Source organism: Neodiprion lecontei, chromosome 5, assembly GCF_021901455.1.
Source record: "Neodiprion lecontei isolate iyNeoLeco1 chromosome 5, iyNeoLeco1.1, whole genome shotgun sequence".
Taxonomy (NCBI): domain Eukaryota; kingdom Metazoa; phylum Arthropoda; class Insecta; order Hymenoptera; family Diprionidae; genus Neodiprion; species Neodiprion lecontei.
The window spans coordinates 10,433,255-10,452,321 of record NC_060264.1 but is presented as its reverse complement, the minus strand read 5'-3'; the positions used below and the strand labels follow the sequence as shown (position 1 = coordinate 10,452,321).

General features: G+C 39.7%; 1 protein-coding gene across 1 annotated transcript in view; it reads left to right on the top strand.

The window, feature by feature from the left end:
- LOC107221510 (probable G-protein coupled receptor Mth-like 1) overlaps window positions 1-19,067 on the top strand; it is a 127,549-nt gene that overhangs the window by 95,570 nt on the left and 12,912 nt on the right. The window contains exons 4-5 of the mRNA XM_015660514.2: window positions 7,033-7,217; window positions 16,860-16,998. Coding sequence (XP_015516000.2) covers window positions 7,033-7,217; window positions 16,860-16,998 — 324 coding nt within the window. The remainder of the gene's footprint in view (window positions 1-7,032; window positions 7,218-16,859; window positions 16,999-19,067) is intronic.

Below are 19,067 nucleotides of genomic sequence, written 5' to 3'. Positions count from 1 at the left end.
AACTGCTTATATAACCGCTCGACACCTCATTCCAGAGTCATAAATATATATATATATTTACAAATATATATATATATATATATATGTATGCATTTCTTGCCGGTTAGTGTTGCAACATCTGTGCATGGATAGTTATGAGAAAACTCGACCTCTAGATGTAATAGAAGGTAATAAAATGCTGCCTGGAATAACACAAAATCTCGAAAGATGTACATGTTGGCTCTACAAAATTGGTCTTTGTCGGGAACTTGAACGACTTTATATGAGACGCGACGCATACATTTATGCAATTTAAGGTTGTGGGGTAGCTGTTCCGATCGATGCATGTACATACATATCGCGTTGTACATTGGAGCAAGAAGAACCCTTCGCTCGCGCCAGCGTGACTGGTAGCTTATTAATATTCAACGACTGCCTAGAACTTGTGAATGCAAAGGCACAAAGGACGGTACCGCTGTAAAAAACACCCCGTCCTTGTGATTTCAAGTCTGTAGAAAGGACCTGTGTGATTGAGCCACACGCGCCAATTAATGATAAAATATTGCTTAGAAGAGGGTCGTTTCAATACCGATGGTCAAAAAGTTGCCTGTCATTCCAAAAACTATTATTCATAAGAAATCAAATTCGGGGCCCGTATGAGGGTTTCAGTAATGCACTATATCGAGGTAGAATTACACCTATCTATAGTCCACATCAAAAGTTGAGAAAAGATGAAGCACCGTTTAATTAAGCTCAAGCAATCTTATTTGCCCCAATGACAGTGACCACGAATGAAAAAAAAAAACATGTCTATTGTAATAGAAATTAATGGAAATGAATAAATCAAAATTTGAATAGTTGGATCATAGATGATATATAAAAAATGTAGAAAAAGGTTTTACCAGTAAATTGTTTCAACTCTGATTAGATTCTAATGAGATTGATGGTATGTGAACTTAATTTTTCAGACTCAATTTTATATACATTCAAAGAATCCTTTTCCTCCCGCATCTTTCCGTATCTTGGAATTGTTTGCGTACCACGCGTAGCTTAGTTGTCTATTCGGTTTTGTTCCAAGACGCAAGGCCGATGAACATGTATCGTTGACATAATCAGCGTAATTATAAGCAACTTCGCCGCGGATGCAGAATAGCCCGCCAGTAACGTGTAATACGGCGACCTTAGAGACTTGAGGAATACATTAAACCGCTCTGAATGCAAGAGAGGAATTAATCGCAGTCCCAGACACGAGATCGCGCCAGCACGGCAGCAGCAGAAAGCAGACGAGCATCTCCAACGACTCGTCTTCGCAACTTCAGTGCATTAATTTCATCTACTTAAAAGCGCATTACCTTTTGACTCGCGCCAATGAATGAATGGGGTATTTGTCCGGCTTGAAACGTTCTCGTCGCTTTTTGAACCAGTCTACTGTCTGCAGGCGTTCCTCTGCTTCCTGGAACACTTTCACATCACAGCTCTCGCGTCCGCTTGCTGTGCCGCAATCGCGTGTAGCTTTCTGCATTGCGTACTACAAACATAGACGCAGAAAGCCTGCTATCCGTTTCCTACGATCCACAACCTGCTTTTCGAGTGGTCCATTTGTGGCTGCAGTCTGCAAGCACGCGCGAATTTTCAGACCATGTGCTGAGAGATGGGTTCGCGTATTTTTAAACCAAGGTTACTCGGCAACCGCGGGTCTGGGTACAGAATCGGTAATTGAGGTTGTCGTATAAGAGAAACGGGACGTTGTTAGTCGAAGACTTGTCCGTTTGTCATTAGGAAAAAGGCGAGTCCTATGAATAAAGATTCGCTTCGAACGGCCGTCGAGCATCAGCAGATGGGCTCTTTTCATAAGGAAGAAAAGGTTTTCATTAAACTGAAATATGATGCAGTGCGACCGTCAAATAAATCCCGATGCGGGAAGATCCCCCAGCGGAATAAGACCTTACGGGGTGAGGATTCGGAACTGGTGAATATATATAATACAGTTTTGTAAAGATATACGGTCGACAATGGATCCGGGGGACCTGAACTTGCCGGGTCTTTTCCAGCCGTTCGGTTGCAATGATTTGTTCGGGGTATAATAATCCCTACGCCAGGCTTTCATTCCTATCCAAATCCTCTGTAATGCCACGTCAGGAACGTGCAGACTCCCCCCTTGAACCTAAGCCTCCACGAGTGCAGGCGCCAAGTTATAAGTCGCTACTTTGGATTTAATGAGGCGCATTATGCTTCGACTTTATTCATAGAATCGTATCTTCCAAAGGCGGCAATGAAATCCTTGGACAGAGTTTGAACAGAAATTGTCTACGGACATTTTTTCACGAATGTAAGTATTCTTCGTGCAGCACATCTGAAATATGATTTCTATCTTGAAAGAAAAGAAGTCGCCTGATCTTACTCCGTGCGTGTATAATACTGTATGTGATCCATACAATATGAATTTTCCCTCGTCTTTTAATCCAGCGCGTTCGCAACGAGCACTGGCATGGAAAAGTCAAAGTGGAATTTTGCGCAATGCCAAACGCGTAGATAACTGCAGGAAGAAGATGAGTAAGATCGGAAAAATAAGTGACAATATGGAATGTATTTATAAGGTAAATAATTACACGGCTAAAAAACGCCGCCACGCCATGCAGTCAGTTCATGTTGTTTTTTCCATCCTTTTTCCGACGTTTTTTTTTTAAACCCTGCACTTCTTGCTCTGCCATCAGCCCTCGTTACCACTCATATACTTATAGCTTATACTTCAACGTTTTTACACAAGATGCTGGGACTACCGTAAGTGCAGTAGTATAAAACGCACATTCCGCTTCTTCGCAAATGGGAAACCTTCAAGAGTCGTTGAGTGTACAATATACACGCGGAGTATAGATTCTGGTCTTCCACGTCCGAGAGAGGCTGCCGCTACACCTATACATGTACATCCTATGAAAATTTATTCCGTCTTCTCTGAGCATGCCGCTCGGAAAGGTCGTGTGTTGCGGTTTAATGATTCGAGAATGTCCTTGTCCTCCGACTGTCAAGGACGAGCTGTGAGCTACCCAAGAAGTCTCGTATGTACTGTGTGCATCAAATTCATAGAAGTTAGATTTTTTCAAGACACAGCAGTTTCGCAAGTCTGCATTTGCACTACGGTGTATTAAACATGACGCGATCTACAAATCAAAAAAATATTTACAAACATTGAGTTATGGACACACTTTCGTTTAGTATATGCATTCATGTTCATCTCCAACGTGCATGTATAGAACCACCAGCTACGCCATAATTGAAGAATTAGTGTCGTCAAGAACTGTGAACGTCAAAATGTTACTTTGAAAAAAATTCAAATCTAGAACTCTCAATTGAGAAATGCAACAAAAAATGTAGGTAATATGTGAAAGTAATCCCTGTGTTATAAATAATTACTCCACGGTACATTAGAATGTAGTAGCGTCGACTCTTCATGGTAGTCTGGTTAACCACAACTTAAATCGATACGACCAATCACGCGCAGATAGCGTACCGCAAAAGATATGCTTGCAGCCAGTTAGACCAGGTTGTACCTAGTTCACGTACTGTAATTATAGTACGGCTTAGAGAAGTCCGCGTAACTATGACCTTTTCATTCGTACCTGCAGATTGCTGTCCTTCACAAGCTTCGCTCACTGTCATTGTAGGTTTCATTGGATGCTTAGCAATCCTGTTGAAGGATCGTGTTACGAAGTGTTCCTCGAAAACAACAAGAGGCCATTATCACATCACAAAGGACACCGACGTGTTCCCCGTTCCAAAATCTAGCACCGATTTGATGATCAGTCTCCCAGTCTGAGTCCTCCGAGTTTCACGGCTAAGCGTCCTTTCCCTTCATCAACAAATGACCACTTGTCAGAGACAACCGTCAACTCCCTTGGCGCTCTTTACTCCGGATTCGAAGCCGTTTGTTTGGACTGTAGAACCGTCTCGAGGACTTTGGAGAGCTCCTGTCCGGGGGATAGGGAGTCCCTAAAGGCATCGTAGAACTCGGTTTGAATATTTTACGTTGCTCAAAGGGTAAAAATTTTAATTCCAAACATTCTTATGACGCTCTGTACAATTTCGCGGACAGTTTCTTGCCGCGCGCAAATCTCCGCTTCAACCCTCTCCTGCGACCCTCTCACCTATTATCCCATCGAGCTCTCGTGACCTCACGGTTCCAAGTATCCTTCAATCTGGTGAAACGAGTTTGCACTCGCTTTGTTCCCGCATTCGCGTTCAGTGGCTGCAGTAGAATTCACACTGCGGGATCCGGCTCCAGAACTTAAACATTCTTTCGTTCACACCGACTCAAGTCGAATTCGTAATTTACCCATCACGATCATCTTCCTCGATTTTCATCCTTTGATAAGAGATTGGCCCAAAACCGGATCTTAATGAGACTGTGGAATGAGACTCGTTGACAGTCGTTGTAAATTCAGCCTAACCCGAAGGATGGAAGCACTACGACGACGTAACGGTACGTTATGTGATACCTTTCTATACCAGCTTCTGTTCCACACTGGGTATAGAACGCGCACAAGATCGAGCTGAAAGAAATTCGCTTCCGTGCGACACGCGATGCTCACGAACGACAGTGAACCTGGGCCCTCCTGCCACTATCCTGCAATTGTCACCACGGAACTCACACTTGAGCTCGTTTACAGTTCGTGTCGTTAATCCTAACCTATCCTAATCCATCGAAACTTAACGCAACTGGTGTATTATTCTATACCCAATCGATACGCGTATCAAGTCCAACCATGCTCTACCCCTCATCGCTTTCATCCGCAGGGCGAAAAGCTCTCCAATATTACGTCTCTTAATATTTCCCCGAAATTCATCTTGGTTTTTTCGTATATGGAATTTTGACGAATCATAATACATTTTTTTAGCAAAGTCATTTCACAAAGCTAGGATGTAGAACCCTGTTACTCAATAATCTTGATGATTGCTAGATTCTAAGTATCCATCATTAAGGTTTAAGTATCAAGAGTTAGGCATGGTTCCGAAATCTGTAGTATTGCAAAGCAACATTCAGAATTCATGGGCCTAAACTGGTTCGATTCTGGATACAAATTTCACCGACTAGATCGTTACGAGCGCATTGTTGGGTTCAGTTTATGATCTCGCCGAGATGGGGCGATGGAATGATTTCAAACCCGTTAAAATTTCTAGCACCTTCCCAGTCTCGTCGTGCTAACATGCCGAGTAATAATTATAACCGTAAACCTGTGTCCGTAGTCATTGTTCGAGCTCCGTTTTAATGACGTCATAATTCCGGACGTCATTCACGCTGATCGGTATTCTGTGGGAAATTACCGCAGCGTCGCGAGGTGAATACGACACGATGCTTCAACTGATTGACGTCGCATTGTCTCCCGTTATCGAATCTCCGACATCCACCCTGACCATAACACCATGTAAAAAACTGAAAAGCCGGAGTAGAATTTTCTAAAAATTACGCTTTTATATAGAATCAAGTTCAATCAGTCTGTGTACCTAATTCCAAGCTGCAATAATTGATATTGGATTACCAGGCTACAACTTCACCCGACATATGATTATATAAATCTGCAGGTGACTTTAAATCATATGTAACGACTTCTGTAACTCTAACTAATGCCACATATCTTTTATACTGCATTTCACAAATTCTTCAATGAGATACACGACTTAAGGTGATTCTATTTTCCTACTTGGCCCAGTGATATAATCTATATTACAGTCTCACTGATTTGTCGTTACTAAGAAGTGTAACAAAAGTAATTTCAGTTGGTCAAGTTATGAAGGAATATAGCATCGTCTTTACAGTGCAAGTCGTACTTATGCGTGACTTGAACCTAGTTAGGAACTACTAAATTTTGCTTACAATATTGCATTGGTATTATAAGTAGTCACCGAGTGAGCCCTTTTCCCAGCTTAGAAAATCTCGATACAGATCTGGCCGATCAAGCGCCATTATGCGATGATCCAATAAACGTCTAGAAGCAGTTTCTTTTCCTTGTGCGTCAGAAACGTGATACATCTATTGATCGATTTTAATATGCGATCAGCTTCTGGCTGAGGGGAACGTTGTGGATAACCGCCCCGTAGAGCGTACTGTTGCTATACATATACCAGGGGCATTGATTTTTTAGAGCTCCAAGATTTTATAGTCGGCACAGGGACGACATCGACAGAGTATTTTTAATCCAGACATTTATTTCAAGGTGGTGATTCGCTGGCGTCTGCGACGATGACCACTGCCATGTCCCGTCCCTAATAAAGCGACGTCTTGACAACCGCGTACATGCCCACATGCTATAACGTATACACTTATACCTGAGTAGCAACGACCTGTCACTAACGCTAATGCCAACATCACTCTTATTTATTACCTCTCCCACTTGGCAAAGCCAGCTCGCACATGATCGATGCAGGTCTTACATCCGTACTACAGGAGACCCAAATCCCTAATGACGTCCTCACCCTACATTCTCTCAGTCGGTCGTGGCTCACTTTCAAGAAAGAAATCAAAAAATCGGCACTACAACTTTCTAATGGCAAGATGAATGATCGAAACTAATGAGCCAATTAATACCTACGACTTCAGTTGTATACATCACAGAACACCAAACGGTAATCCTTATCCATCTTGGCTTGCAGTTCGATTGAGACTGCAAGAATTATACGTGAATTTTAAATATGCCATTTTCTCGGTTGAATGAAACACGTCATTCACGCACAATTGCGTCCGGTGTAAAATAATCTTCTTAAATCGTTACTAGTCTGGTCACGTAATTCAACGAAACAGTCGCACCATATTATGGAGACCGTCTAACATTGGCTCAACATATCAATTAGCGATACGTACTTTCGGATACACGAGACCAGAAAAACAGCAAATCTGATCGTTAGATAATCTCCTCGATTCTCTACGTGAGTCATTTGAACTCACTAAATAACAAATTCTCATTGAAATTCTCTCTGTATCTTTCTATCCTTCTACACGTTGACACGCTCCGTCATGCGGAATAAACTGGTGAAGTAAAGTGTTTTCTTTTTCTCTTGCAGAGACTTGAGGCCGGCGAGTCTGGAAAAGGGCCAGGAAATTTTGAGGCTTAGGGTGTACGCCTGTTACGCTTGGGGCGGTCCTCTCTTTATAGCCGGTTTAGCGGCACTGCTTGACAATCTGCCGGAACAACCTGGACTCATATTCCTCAGACCACGTTTCGGCGAGAAATACTGCTGGTTTTACGGTAGGTGAAAAGTCTACATTAACAATGACAGCGATATGCGATCTTGCTTGTTCCGTGAAAGAAGTTTCCTAAGGGCCATTCAAAAAATTTTCGGCACGATGAGTCTGGGTATTTCTTTCTCCGTTACTCCAAGAGCACCACTTTTCCTTCCTTCCGAGTCTCGCTTACCGATGCAATGGCCCTTGGCGTCGACTGCCTATCTCGTCACGGAGAATACCGGCTATGGGGTAGATATAAATCCGGCGCCAGCCGGCCATCCGAAGACACCCTGGCGCTTGGCGATACACGGTCGACCCGCGGCCAAACCGAGGGGTAGATCTAAAAGTATATAAATACCCACGCACACATGCATCCACCGTGTGTGATAGCTCTGAATACGCGTAAATGCCTTCCACACGTTCGTGGGATATGAGAGAGCAGGCAGAAATCCGGCATTCCAAGAGGGGATTTAACGAAATGGATCCAACTACCACTGCACGGTCCCTATAGGAAGAGCCATTTCGAAAGATCCATGCGATTCGTTAATGTACGGTGACTGATATAAATTTATGCCCCGGGATGAAAATCGTTATTATCCCCGAAAGGCCAACCGTCCCTCTGACCCTGTAAAACTTCAGAATAGGGGAAGGTCCAATTGGCTGAACGAAGTCGTTGAAGTTGGGAAAGTTTTTCGTGGTTCGTCGTCTCGTCGAAATTCAGTTTCTTTTCAAACTTTAGAATTCGATCAATTTAAAATAAGTGTAGATAATAGTATTTAAATTCGATAACATTTGTTTTTTTTTCAATATACATTCATCAAAACGGAATACTGTTAATTTTTTCTGAACAATAAAAACACTGGCGTGGCTCTTCGGATAATCAGTGCAAAATCGTACAAAATGTTTTTAGAGTATTTTCAGAGCGTTTTTGAACCACCGTCGCAGACTAACCCTCTTATAGGGTAAATAACTAGTCCGCAATTCTGCATGGTGCTTGTGTGATAAATGTTACGAATGCATAGCATATATTATACATAGCTGTCGAAGCAAATTCCCTTTTTGCCTTTCCATAGCCCATCTTGATGATACTTCCCCTAGGTAATAATTCAGATTTGCACTTCCGATTTTCCTGCTTTTTTTCGTCTACCAATGAGTTGGTCAACCAAACCACCATGGCTCCAAAGATAGACTGTTGGAATGATAATGTTGAAAATACGTAGTGCTAAAAATGTTCTATAAAATTCTACACCATTTTGGTGGTGATTTTAAAATTATTTGACGTGAATTTGACTCTCTTAATCCGATTGGCGGTATAAATTTTACACCAAACGATGTTAACTTGCATTGATACCTCAATTTTTAAACAGTGTATGTCTTATATGCTTTTGATAAAAATGACCAAAGTTCCATCTATTTTGAAACTGGTATACCAAAATACTGTTACCATTCATCCCGTCGTCATTTGCCTACGATTATTGATATGCATCGTTAGGATGAAACACTTCACCTTCTCAGTTTTCCATATTTTCTGCAACAAGCTATAATAGTGAGATTTTACCGTTTGATATCTGCAGAGGTACCTGTACCTAACACTTAGTAACTTACATAGTACTCTTTAGTTGATAACTCTAGGTCTGTTAGACAAATGACAGTTCAAAGTTTGTCCCCATCGCACGTCCAGTCACAGATTCTATTGGTATGTACTGTGGTCATATTTCAATTTCTACACATTAACGAGAGAGGCGAAGACAAACGGGAAACGAAATTGTGGCCCATTGCATCAGGTATTGACCGGTGTAGCAATAAGACACTTGTGTTTGTTATGGTTTGCCACTGAGTGAGATATAACTAGGGAAACAGCTATCGTTGGCCAACAGCCAAATCCAAGCGGATATATAGAGATAAGTCCGCACGCAACCGTATCCCTGACGGAAGAATCGCCTCTATACAACGTTACAATGTCTACACGTCTTGCAGATAGAAACTTTCTTAATGTCCACAGAACTCCCTGTCTCTGAAACGTTATTACGGTTCTGTACAAATAACGTTAGACAATAAAAAGCCAGAAATTTTTGGCATCCAAACTTTTCTTCGTCCGTACAAAAAATTCTTCAGACATTCACCTCGTCTCTCTAACCCGCTCTCTGACTTTTATCTATTTAATAATTTCAGAGTTGGAAAGCTGGTATAAAAGCCTACTTCAAGTACCGAACATTCAATCATTCCATTTAGCAATTTTTAGAAGTAATCTCGGGATAAACAATTTTACTCTTCATCATCTTTAGCGATATAAGAAAAGTATTGATTTCGGTCGAAAATCATTTGTTCTAAATTCAACGAATCTTTGAGATTCGAACCTATGGAATCCGAAAAATAGGTTTTCAGAAAATGTCGGTCTGCCGGTATGTCGGTCTGACCGACAAACTTCCGCAATGATCTTGAAAATGGCTGGATGAAAAAATTTGAAACTTACAGGATTTTACAATCTAATGATCGGCATGAAAAATTGCCACGTCCAGTTTAATTTAAACTTCCGGTTATACCGAAAATAAATCGATTTTTAATGTTCTACCGACAAACGTATACTTTTCCTCCTTATTATTTTTCTAAATAAACGATCATATTTTTCTCAGTTATATATTTATTTTTGAAAAATGTATAAATTTTTGGTTTTCCAAAAATTTTTGTTATTCTCATTTTTCTTTCAAATCTTTTTCATTTGGCTGCCAAGTTTTATCAGTATCAGATTTCTCACTCGGCCGTTTTCGAGATCGCCGACATCGAAGTTTGTCGAACAGACCAATTGAAAATTGTTTTTCCGGTTTGGTTTTATGGAGGGAGCATAGACCGAGAGCTCTTCTTTTCTCTCTCTCTCTCTCTACCTCTCTCTCTCCCTCCCTCCCTCTCTTTGCTCAACCATTCACTAGAATGGGTGGGAGAAGCTATTCCTCTCAAAACAAAAAAAAAAAATTGCAGAGGGGAAGCGCTCTAAGTTGCTTCGAGGGTGAGATCGTAATGAGCTTTACTTAAAATCTTTTGGTGCATGTCTTCTGATCAGAAAGCGTCTATGTCACCAAACGTTGAATATTGCTCACCGTCTGTACATCTATTGTGTTTATCTTCTGCCAGGCTGACAGATTGAAATGAAGGAAATCTTTTTCCGTATGTCTATAGACGAACGTTGGTATACAAGTTTCCATGCAACAATGAAACAAATGTAATGAATTATTGGCTGGAATTTTACATCTTCTGAAAAGTATTCCTACTATCCACAATGTGATCAAGAATGATTAATAATCATTTTCACGACATCATTGAGTTATGGACTCAAATGTTTTTTTGATAAAACAAAAGTCGTTGATCATAAAATTACAAAAATGAAAATTTTTAATCTGAATCTTAAGTCTATATTTAATATTTTCGAATTATCACTAATCGCATTAATTCCTTGACTAATTCGCAGTGGACTTAATGACAGCGAAATGAAAATTGAAAATAATGTAGACCGTGGTGTAGAAAAAAATTGAATACCAAACAGAAAAATCTCCGTATTGTAAAATTCAATGGCGAATTTATTTTTCATTGTTTTCAAGAAAATTGAGCTATATTTTAGGTAGGTAATTGGTATGCGGGAAAAGGCAGTCTTATGAATAAAATTTTAGAAAATATATGTAAACGATACACACCAGTCACGCAACGTCGTAAAATGGGGCTGAAAGTAATACGCGGTGCATGTGTATAATTTTTATAACTTAATTCTGCGGAAAAATTGTACAATGAAAAATTTTACCGTCCCCGCCTGATCTCACCTATGATTCGTTTAAAGGAATTGATAAATGCACGGAGCACACCTACGGCGTCGATGATTTATCGGTCACCTATATTTAAAAATAGACCCCCAGATATACGGCCGGCCACCCAGCACTACTTGGGTGCATCAGTGCGACCAACATCGCTTCGCGCCGACAAACGCACGAGATTTCCCAGCACACACAGGCGTGTTTACCATACGCGAATTGGCCAGCAAGTACGTAAATTGCGAGAGAGTAAAACTGGGTCGATTACAATGCAAGCTACTATTCTCCACTTATTACGATAATGCGATACTCTTTGCGAGCAAAAGGGCCAGCGACTCCAGCCGGGAGATTATTTATGGGTTTGTCTTCCATGGGGTGACACAGCTGATAACGTTATACTGGATAGACGGAGGGATGTAGTTAGTAATCGCTATTCTATTCTATAAGCTGGAGCGCCGCACCCCTCGCTCCAATTCCTCCCATCGCTTCGACTTCCGCTTTACTTCCATAGTTCACCGCCCGATAATTACACTTGTCGTACTATTGTTCTTATTATTTTTTCATTACCATTTCTCTCTCTCGTTCTCGCTCCACATACTCAAGGAGAGTGATTGGCTAAAAACCGATACTGTTCGTTAAATTCGGTAAGACGTAGTCGTAGATTGAGTATTTATCACATTATTCTAGTCGCAAATTAGCATCAAGATCTCTTCCGAAATACACAAAAAAAAATAAATAGTATATTGTGTAACAAGGAGGACAACTCGGTCTTTTCGGACCGAGCGTAAGTTTGCAATATGGGTTGAAGGTGAGCCGTAGATGAATATTGCAAATATGCGAGGCGAAAATACCCTTGCCACCTTGTTGCACACGATTCATTGTATTGCAAGCGTATGTTACGCGTTTTTGCACGAAGTACGAAATTGAGGTTAGGGTCGCGTAATATCAGATTTGTTCGCGACAGCGCATGCGTGCAGTACTCCGCGCATGCGCATTCGCAATCTCACTGGACCGTCATAGAAACGCGTACTTTGTGTTCGGAAAACACACATGAAAAAACGCGTAAAACATTCTCGATGTTACGTAAAATAAAATATATACCGGGACTATGTACAAAAGCGTAGATTTCGATTCTTTATTTCAAATATCTTCAAATTTTTTTAAAGTCGGTATAGAGTCATTCCATTTCACTCTACATGGCTCATTTTGTCCAAAAGTGAAACAGTTATCCTATTTTATCAGAAGTCGATTTAATACTGCCATTTTTTGATCATAATCGATACCGGTGTAATATTGCCATATTATATTGTATTACCAGTGTGGAAAGTGGGCGATTTCCGTTTAGACGAATATTGGCAGATATTGCCCATACGTTTGACACACGCTATTTTTGCAATACCTTTGAAGGAAAGTATTACCTGAGAAGCACCGTCGCGACGGTGCCATAGACGGCATGTGAAATTGGGGTTTGGTAATTTACCGCCATTGAAACAGTGCATACAATTGATTTTTTTGAAATGCACCAAAAAAGATAATCCTAGTGTGTAAAATTGAGCATTTTACTTATGCGCATGCGCCAACGTCGGTTTACCGCACTGTTCGGAAATGGGGCGATTTACGCGAACTCCACAGGATTCGAAAATCGAACTTTCCAAGCAAGCGTTGAAAAAAACTGAATATCTAACGATGTCAATATAACCAAAACAAAGTTTTTCAGTGAATTTATCGAAAACAATTTTCCGCATTCAGATGGGGCATCATAGAGTGAAATAGAAGGAACCCACTAAATTTTTGCTATTTGGAATCTATTTAAAATGAAGCATATTTATATAAGCCCTTGCTTATGATTCCCCCAATTTTTACTTCCGTATTTCTGAGTAGATCGTCGTAGTTTCTGAATATCGTGATTTGGTGAATGCTCAACGCACGACCGATCGGTTTTCGGCCAACCAACCTCCATAATTATAATTCAACTTACTCTGCCGTTCGGTAGATCGAAACAGGAATTACAAGAACAGCTACGAATTACGATATTGAGGTTGTTGCATGTTCTTGATGTTTATTGTTTCAGCTTCAAAACTGTACCTGTCTTTATTTGTTCGAAGAATATTTTCGAACGAGTCGATTCCTTTGCGTATGTATAAGTTTATTTTTGCAGAGACCGAGCAAGCTATATCTTACTGCTATATTTATACAGCAACTCAATGCAAAGGCGAAAGTAAATTCTGCCCCACCTTCGAAATTGTTTTACATTGAATCGTTGGAACAATAATCTGTTTTTGAATCGTTACCGTGCGAAGTCGACATCGCCATTTGTACAACTTTTATCAAATCTGCAACTTATATTTGTGTCAGTTTTAAATTATTTTGTAGATTTACACTTACTAAAAATTGAATTGATTGTTTCTTGAACATTTTAGTCATAAACCAATACCAGTAAGAAGCATTGTTTGTCTTTTGATTCTCCGAAAACGATTTCACGCGGTGATGAGAACTTTAAATTAAACTTTTCCAGTATCCATTCTACTACAGCTGCTCTTGGTCTATTCGGGGATTACTGAATTTCCGTGGAAAATGAAACCAGAATTATCGTTATTCTTCTAGACAAATAGCTGACAAGGTAATTAGGAATAATAGAGTCGGTCAACAAATGCAAAAACTCCGATATGATAGAATGGGAACATTTGGTCTTGAATTGTTCTTTTTATCGTTCAAAACATTGATAGAAAGTGTGAATTCAATCAAACTTACAGATGCTGGTTTTCTTAAACGGCCTACGAGTGGAATTTATTACAGAATATAAAGGGGTCTAATATTTTAAGAATCTGTATAAGAACAAATTTATTGTAAGCATAGGAAGGCAAAATTGTCAAAATAGATTAATAAATTGCTTCGTATGCAGTATACAGTATTCCGTTTACTTGAGGTGTACAGTTAAAAAAAAAAAAACATTTTATATTTCGTCAAAAAACTATCCCCTTGGTACCGTAAAGAATTGAAAACCGTGAATTTTGATAGAATTACTTCATTAATTGCTGATCTGTGATGGATCACATTATCAGATACTTTATGATAATGCTAAATCAGTTTCTTCAATTTCAACGAATAATAGCTAATTTTTTTAGCTATGAACCCAACACAAATCGCCTGACATATTTCTTCGTTAATATGAACATATTTCAAAGTAAAGCACCTCTTCATTTATTATTTGCAAACTATATTGATTTTACAGAAGTTGATTTGCCGGTTGATTGAAGTAAGTCAAAGAAAATTTTTTAAAAACATCTTAAACAAAAGGTACAAAAAAGCGGCAGTAACTAATGTTTAAATGTTGTTGCAACAAGAATGTGTGTATATATCCTCCGAATTTTCAACATTCCACTCTCAAGTTATTCACGTCAAAAACGATTGTGAAATTGAAAATCACATTCGACTCCCCGATCGAATGCCGGTAATAAACAAACCCGATGTCGTTGCTGACGAGCAATTTGCTATATGGAATAAATTCACCCTTTTCAGCTGCATTAATAGCGCGACTTCCGTTAACGCGATGCACGGACATTGATTTTGACGACTGATAACCTGGCAGCTCCCGGTACGTCCTGGCACGCCCCATGCAAGACACCCCATAACGTTTACCAGGCGCCACAATCCCGGCTCAGGTTCTAATAATGCACGCAGAGACTTGACAGCTAATCAAAACGAACTCCGCGCCGAATTCTAAAACCATTAGATTCTGGTTTCCGGCTCGTAATTTTCAACTGTGTAAGCAGTTCTCCCTTCGTCTAAATATACAAGTCTGATCTCGTATCGCGCTACCACGTTTATAAATTAATCGTGCTAATTCTATCGCGCCTATTGAAGTATTTTTTCGTTCACACCTCGCGGGGTAAGAACTCGATGGAAATGAGTATGGGAAAAACTGGAAAAAAGTATTGCGATTTTGAGGGTAAATCTAATACTTGTCTAGATTTCGATAAACCGTGATCACTTGCGAACCAAACGGGGAAAACTGATTGGTCCGAGTTTAGAGCCGGTCCCAGAAATTCCCACTATTTACGTTGTTTTGGAAAAAATTGAATTTTCAACAAAAGTTTTTTATTTTTGCGATACACTCTAAGATGGATCGGTCGATTTTACCAGACATCTGATCAAACCTGTAAGTTAAACGAAGCAAAACTAACGAACCAAAACATTGAGATCCAATGAAAATTCAACGTTTCATCTTCAGGGTGATACTAATAACTTTACTTCCGCTCTGAATACATACAACCGGGAGTTTACAAAATTTACAAACACGCGACTGGCTTGATGTAAGACTGTTGGAAAAATATCGCAAATTCAGAAACCAATGATATGAACCGCTTTACTGAATTTTTTTGAGAACACCCAGAAACCACTTCCGTAGTTTTAGGTAAAATAACGAGTATAGTAAAATAACTTTTGCGGCATGGGACAAGTCAATGAAAAATTGATTTTCATATACGGTAAATATAGACTTCAGTGACTGTCTGTCGTAGGTGTGTAAGAAGCTATATTATCCGTATATTTTTTGAGTCAGTTTCCCCAGAACCAGACCAATTGACGTATGAATTATTCTTGAGAAGTTAACTGTGATTTAGAAATAAACGCGGCTGGCGTACTTCGAATTTTTGGCCATTTATACTATACGTCTGTTATCTCTTGAAATTGTGAAAGAAGAAAATCATTTCACGTTCACGTCTGCGTTACGTCCTGCATAGATTGACCAAACGACTGATTTTAAGAAATTGAACCATGGAAATTGTCCAGAGTAAATATTCAGTTGTTCGTTTTTACCGATCGAGCTGAGTAGCAACGCCGCGATAACCGATTATTCGCGAATTTTCCAAACTCCATCGATTCGCTAAGCCCGCTAAATCGCGTTCTAAATAAACGCTGCCGTTGCCAATTTTCTGCCGAGCTATGTGAAATAAATTAATCGTAAACGATCTTTAACGTAACCAAACATTACACAACGTGCGAATTATATCGCGGGACCCGATTGCTATTTCTACACATTCTCGATTCTGGATCTCCGCGTCTACCTAGCAATTTACGTTCTTCCGCGATTATACGGTTATCGACCTGAACAACGGTGAAATTATTTTTCCGTCTTCACTCCAAATGTCTTCCGTTTATTGCGCCACAAGTAGAGCTGGAAATTCCACGTATACCGCCGCTTTCGATAATTCTACATGCAATCGGTTAAGCGGGGCACAGTGATAAAAAAGGTACGCGTTGTAACAGCCGGAAAGACGATGCACTCAGTGGGAAAATGTTGTTAAGAATCAAGTTGCGACCGCAAGTTATGAAAAACAGAAAGTATAACCGCATCAGTGAAATGCGAGAGCTCGCAGTTTCGTTGAAATGATATTTGTTAAGGTCATGTAGCACTCCTACCTTTACTGACTGAGCAAACTCACCCTTTGACTTCCTATATTAAGTAAACAAACGAACGGAAAGGGTTCAAATTTCGACGGTACATCGCTCTTTTGTAGCGGAATTCAGGAAAGTTACTCATATCCCGAAATCGTCCAAAAAATTAAAGGTTTTTTGACAGGTGTTACTATTCCCACATTTCCCGGATTTCAGGGACGAAAACGTGCACAGTTTGCGCAATTCCGGATAGAATGAGGAGTAAAATGAGCCATCGTGATACTGTATTCATGCAATATTAAGGTCGCTAGACGAGAACCAAGAATTACAATAATTTTTTAAATAAAAAATGCTCTGACGGTAAGCTGGGCGCACGGCCAACCAAGGAACGCTCGGCCGTAATTTGAAGTCACTCTTGAGCTGCTATGCTCAAATCTCTGATAATAATATCGTGTGTTTTATTTGTTCAGGAAGCATGGAGAGTCTGACTTACTTCTTTGGACCAGTCGGCATTCTGCTGACAATCAACGTTCTGCTTTTCGCTGCTACAGCTCGCGAGCTTACCTGTGGCCTATGGAAGCGTGAAGTAGTCAAGAGCACAACGGAGAGGTAAGCCAATCTAATTATACTCCTAAATTATCATCCAAATTAGCTACACTGCAACGAGGGTGCAGAGAAGCGATTCTTCTCTCACCTTCAAAGAGAAAGTGAAAGAGATAGAGAGCGAGAATATGAATTTGAATGTTTGTGTGTCCTGGAATTACACCTTAGAGAAAGGGAGAAAGAGAACCAAAGCGTGTTGACTAATTGTGAAATAATTACTAATTAACTGCGTTACCCTGAGTAGGTAACTTTAACAAAATGAGATCGCATCTCTGCACCTTTTGAAAGTGAAACGAACAATATTCATTTATGTAGATATTACTTCTAAAGAAGTGACGATAGACATTAGATTGCTTTTCGTCTCTTTATGTTGTATATAATTATCTCGATGCGACTAAATAATGTGACGTCAGTAAATTGGTTTCGCAAAATGAAATTTTTCGCGAGAAGCTGCTTAATTATGCGTGCGAATGATACACATTGAGAAGGAAAATTGAATATACATGAATACCTGAAAGCGAAGAACGAAGCAATTCTCACGATTTATATAGCTTATGGTTAGAATTTTTTTTACGAGGGTGCCCTGGTCGAACAATACTGGGCCCAGAATTTTTTCCAATATCTTCGAAACGCTGCATCCAAATCGTTCGTCCTTGCGGCGTTCGATTTTTCTTAAGGAATATATTCCGATTATATTATAAAATCAATCTAAATCAAGAAAATGTTACGTCGTGTGAATTGTAAAATGTAGGCGTGCACTTACGTCGATTAGAATCTGAGCCTAGGCACCTTCGAACAATTGACAATCGCCAATTGTCACCATTTTCTAAAAAGCTTACGGTTTCTTTTCTTCAGCGTGAAATACAATTCTTCTTGGGATCTATCTGTTCAGAAATATCATGTAGAATGGTGGTTTTATGCTGTTTTTTAGATAAAAGTCAACTAAGCTCAGATTTTGATGGCCATAAGTACACGCGCACATTTTGCGATTACACGACGCAAAATTTCAATCGATTTCAATTCAATTTCGATCGATTTTATAATTTTATCGGAATCTTTACTGGACCAGGACACCACCTGAAAATAATCCAGGACTTCTTTTCGTGCACCTAAAATATAGTATTACAATCGACGTGAGGTTCGTCTTCCTCATTTTCTATCGGTTGATATTCCGTCGAAATTTTTATGCATTTCATTCTTGTTATTGACGTGATTATCTACTGTATTTGAAATCCAAGAAAGTCGCAATCCAACGTTGCCTGAGAGCGACGATGTTGCAGTAGCGCCTTGTACACTCGGATAAAATGAAATACACGCTAGTATTGGTATCCTGAAAATCTTGCCCACCCATCTCAGACGAAATAATATTTACGACAGCACTCTGTGATATTATATTTACATTCGAGAAAGAGCAGACGGGAAAGCGGACGCGCTGAACGAGTGAACACGAACTTTGACGGTCACCAGGCATTATATATCTTACGTGAAAAATTCGTAAGCCACGCAAATTTTCTTACTTGTTTACCTCGCGCTGTTCCCTCCGTCCGATTGTGAGTCAACTCTTTCCTGCACTCCTCTTCTACTATTTTTGGAAACGGTATTCACAATTCAGGGGACACAATTTAACACTTTGCTACATGCGCGTTGTGACTTTTATCCAGGATGCAGAAGTTCTTAAGGATGTTTACAGAACGTACAATCCTGTGGAAACATAAGTTGAAAAAAAAAAAATAACAAGATAGATAGCTGGGTTCGGAAAGTTAAGACTCGGTTAATCGAGTTTAATCGTGTCAACAGAGTTTCTACTCAACGCGGAACAAAAAAATTAAAATAAAGAAACTAGAGTTAATAAAAATTTGAATGACGTCACATTGTCGTCTTTTTTTATTATCAAAATCGTATTATTTGTCCAATTTCGGTAGATCAGGGGCCAATTTGTCTTGTGAACGAATATCCTAAAAATCGTCTGCGATCCATTTTTTTCGCTGGACTTCAGTTTATCACAATTCCTTTCACCAGAAGTGAATTTTTTTCTGAAATTTGAGACTGATGCTTATGATATTCTGTTTTTCGTT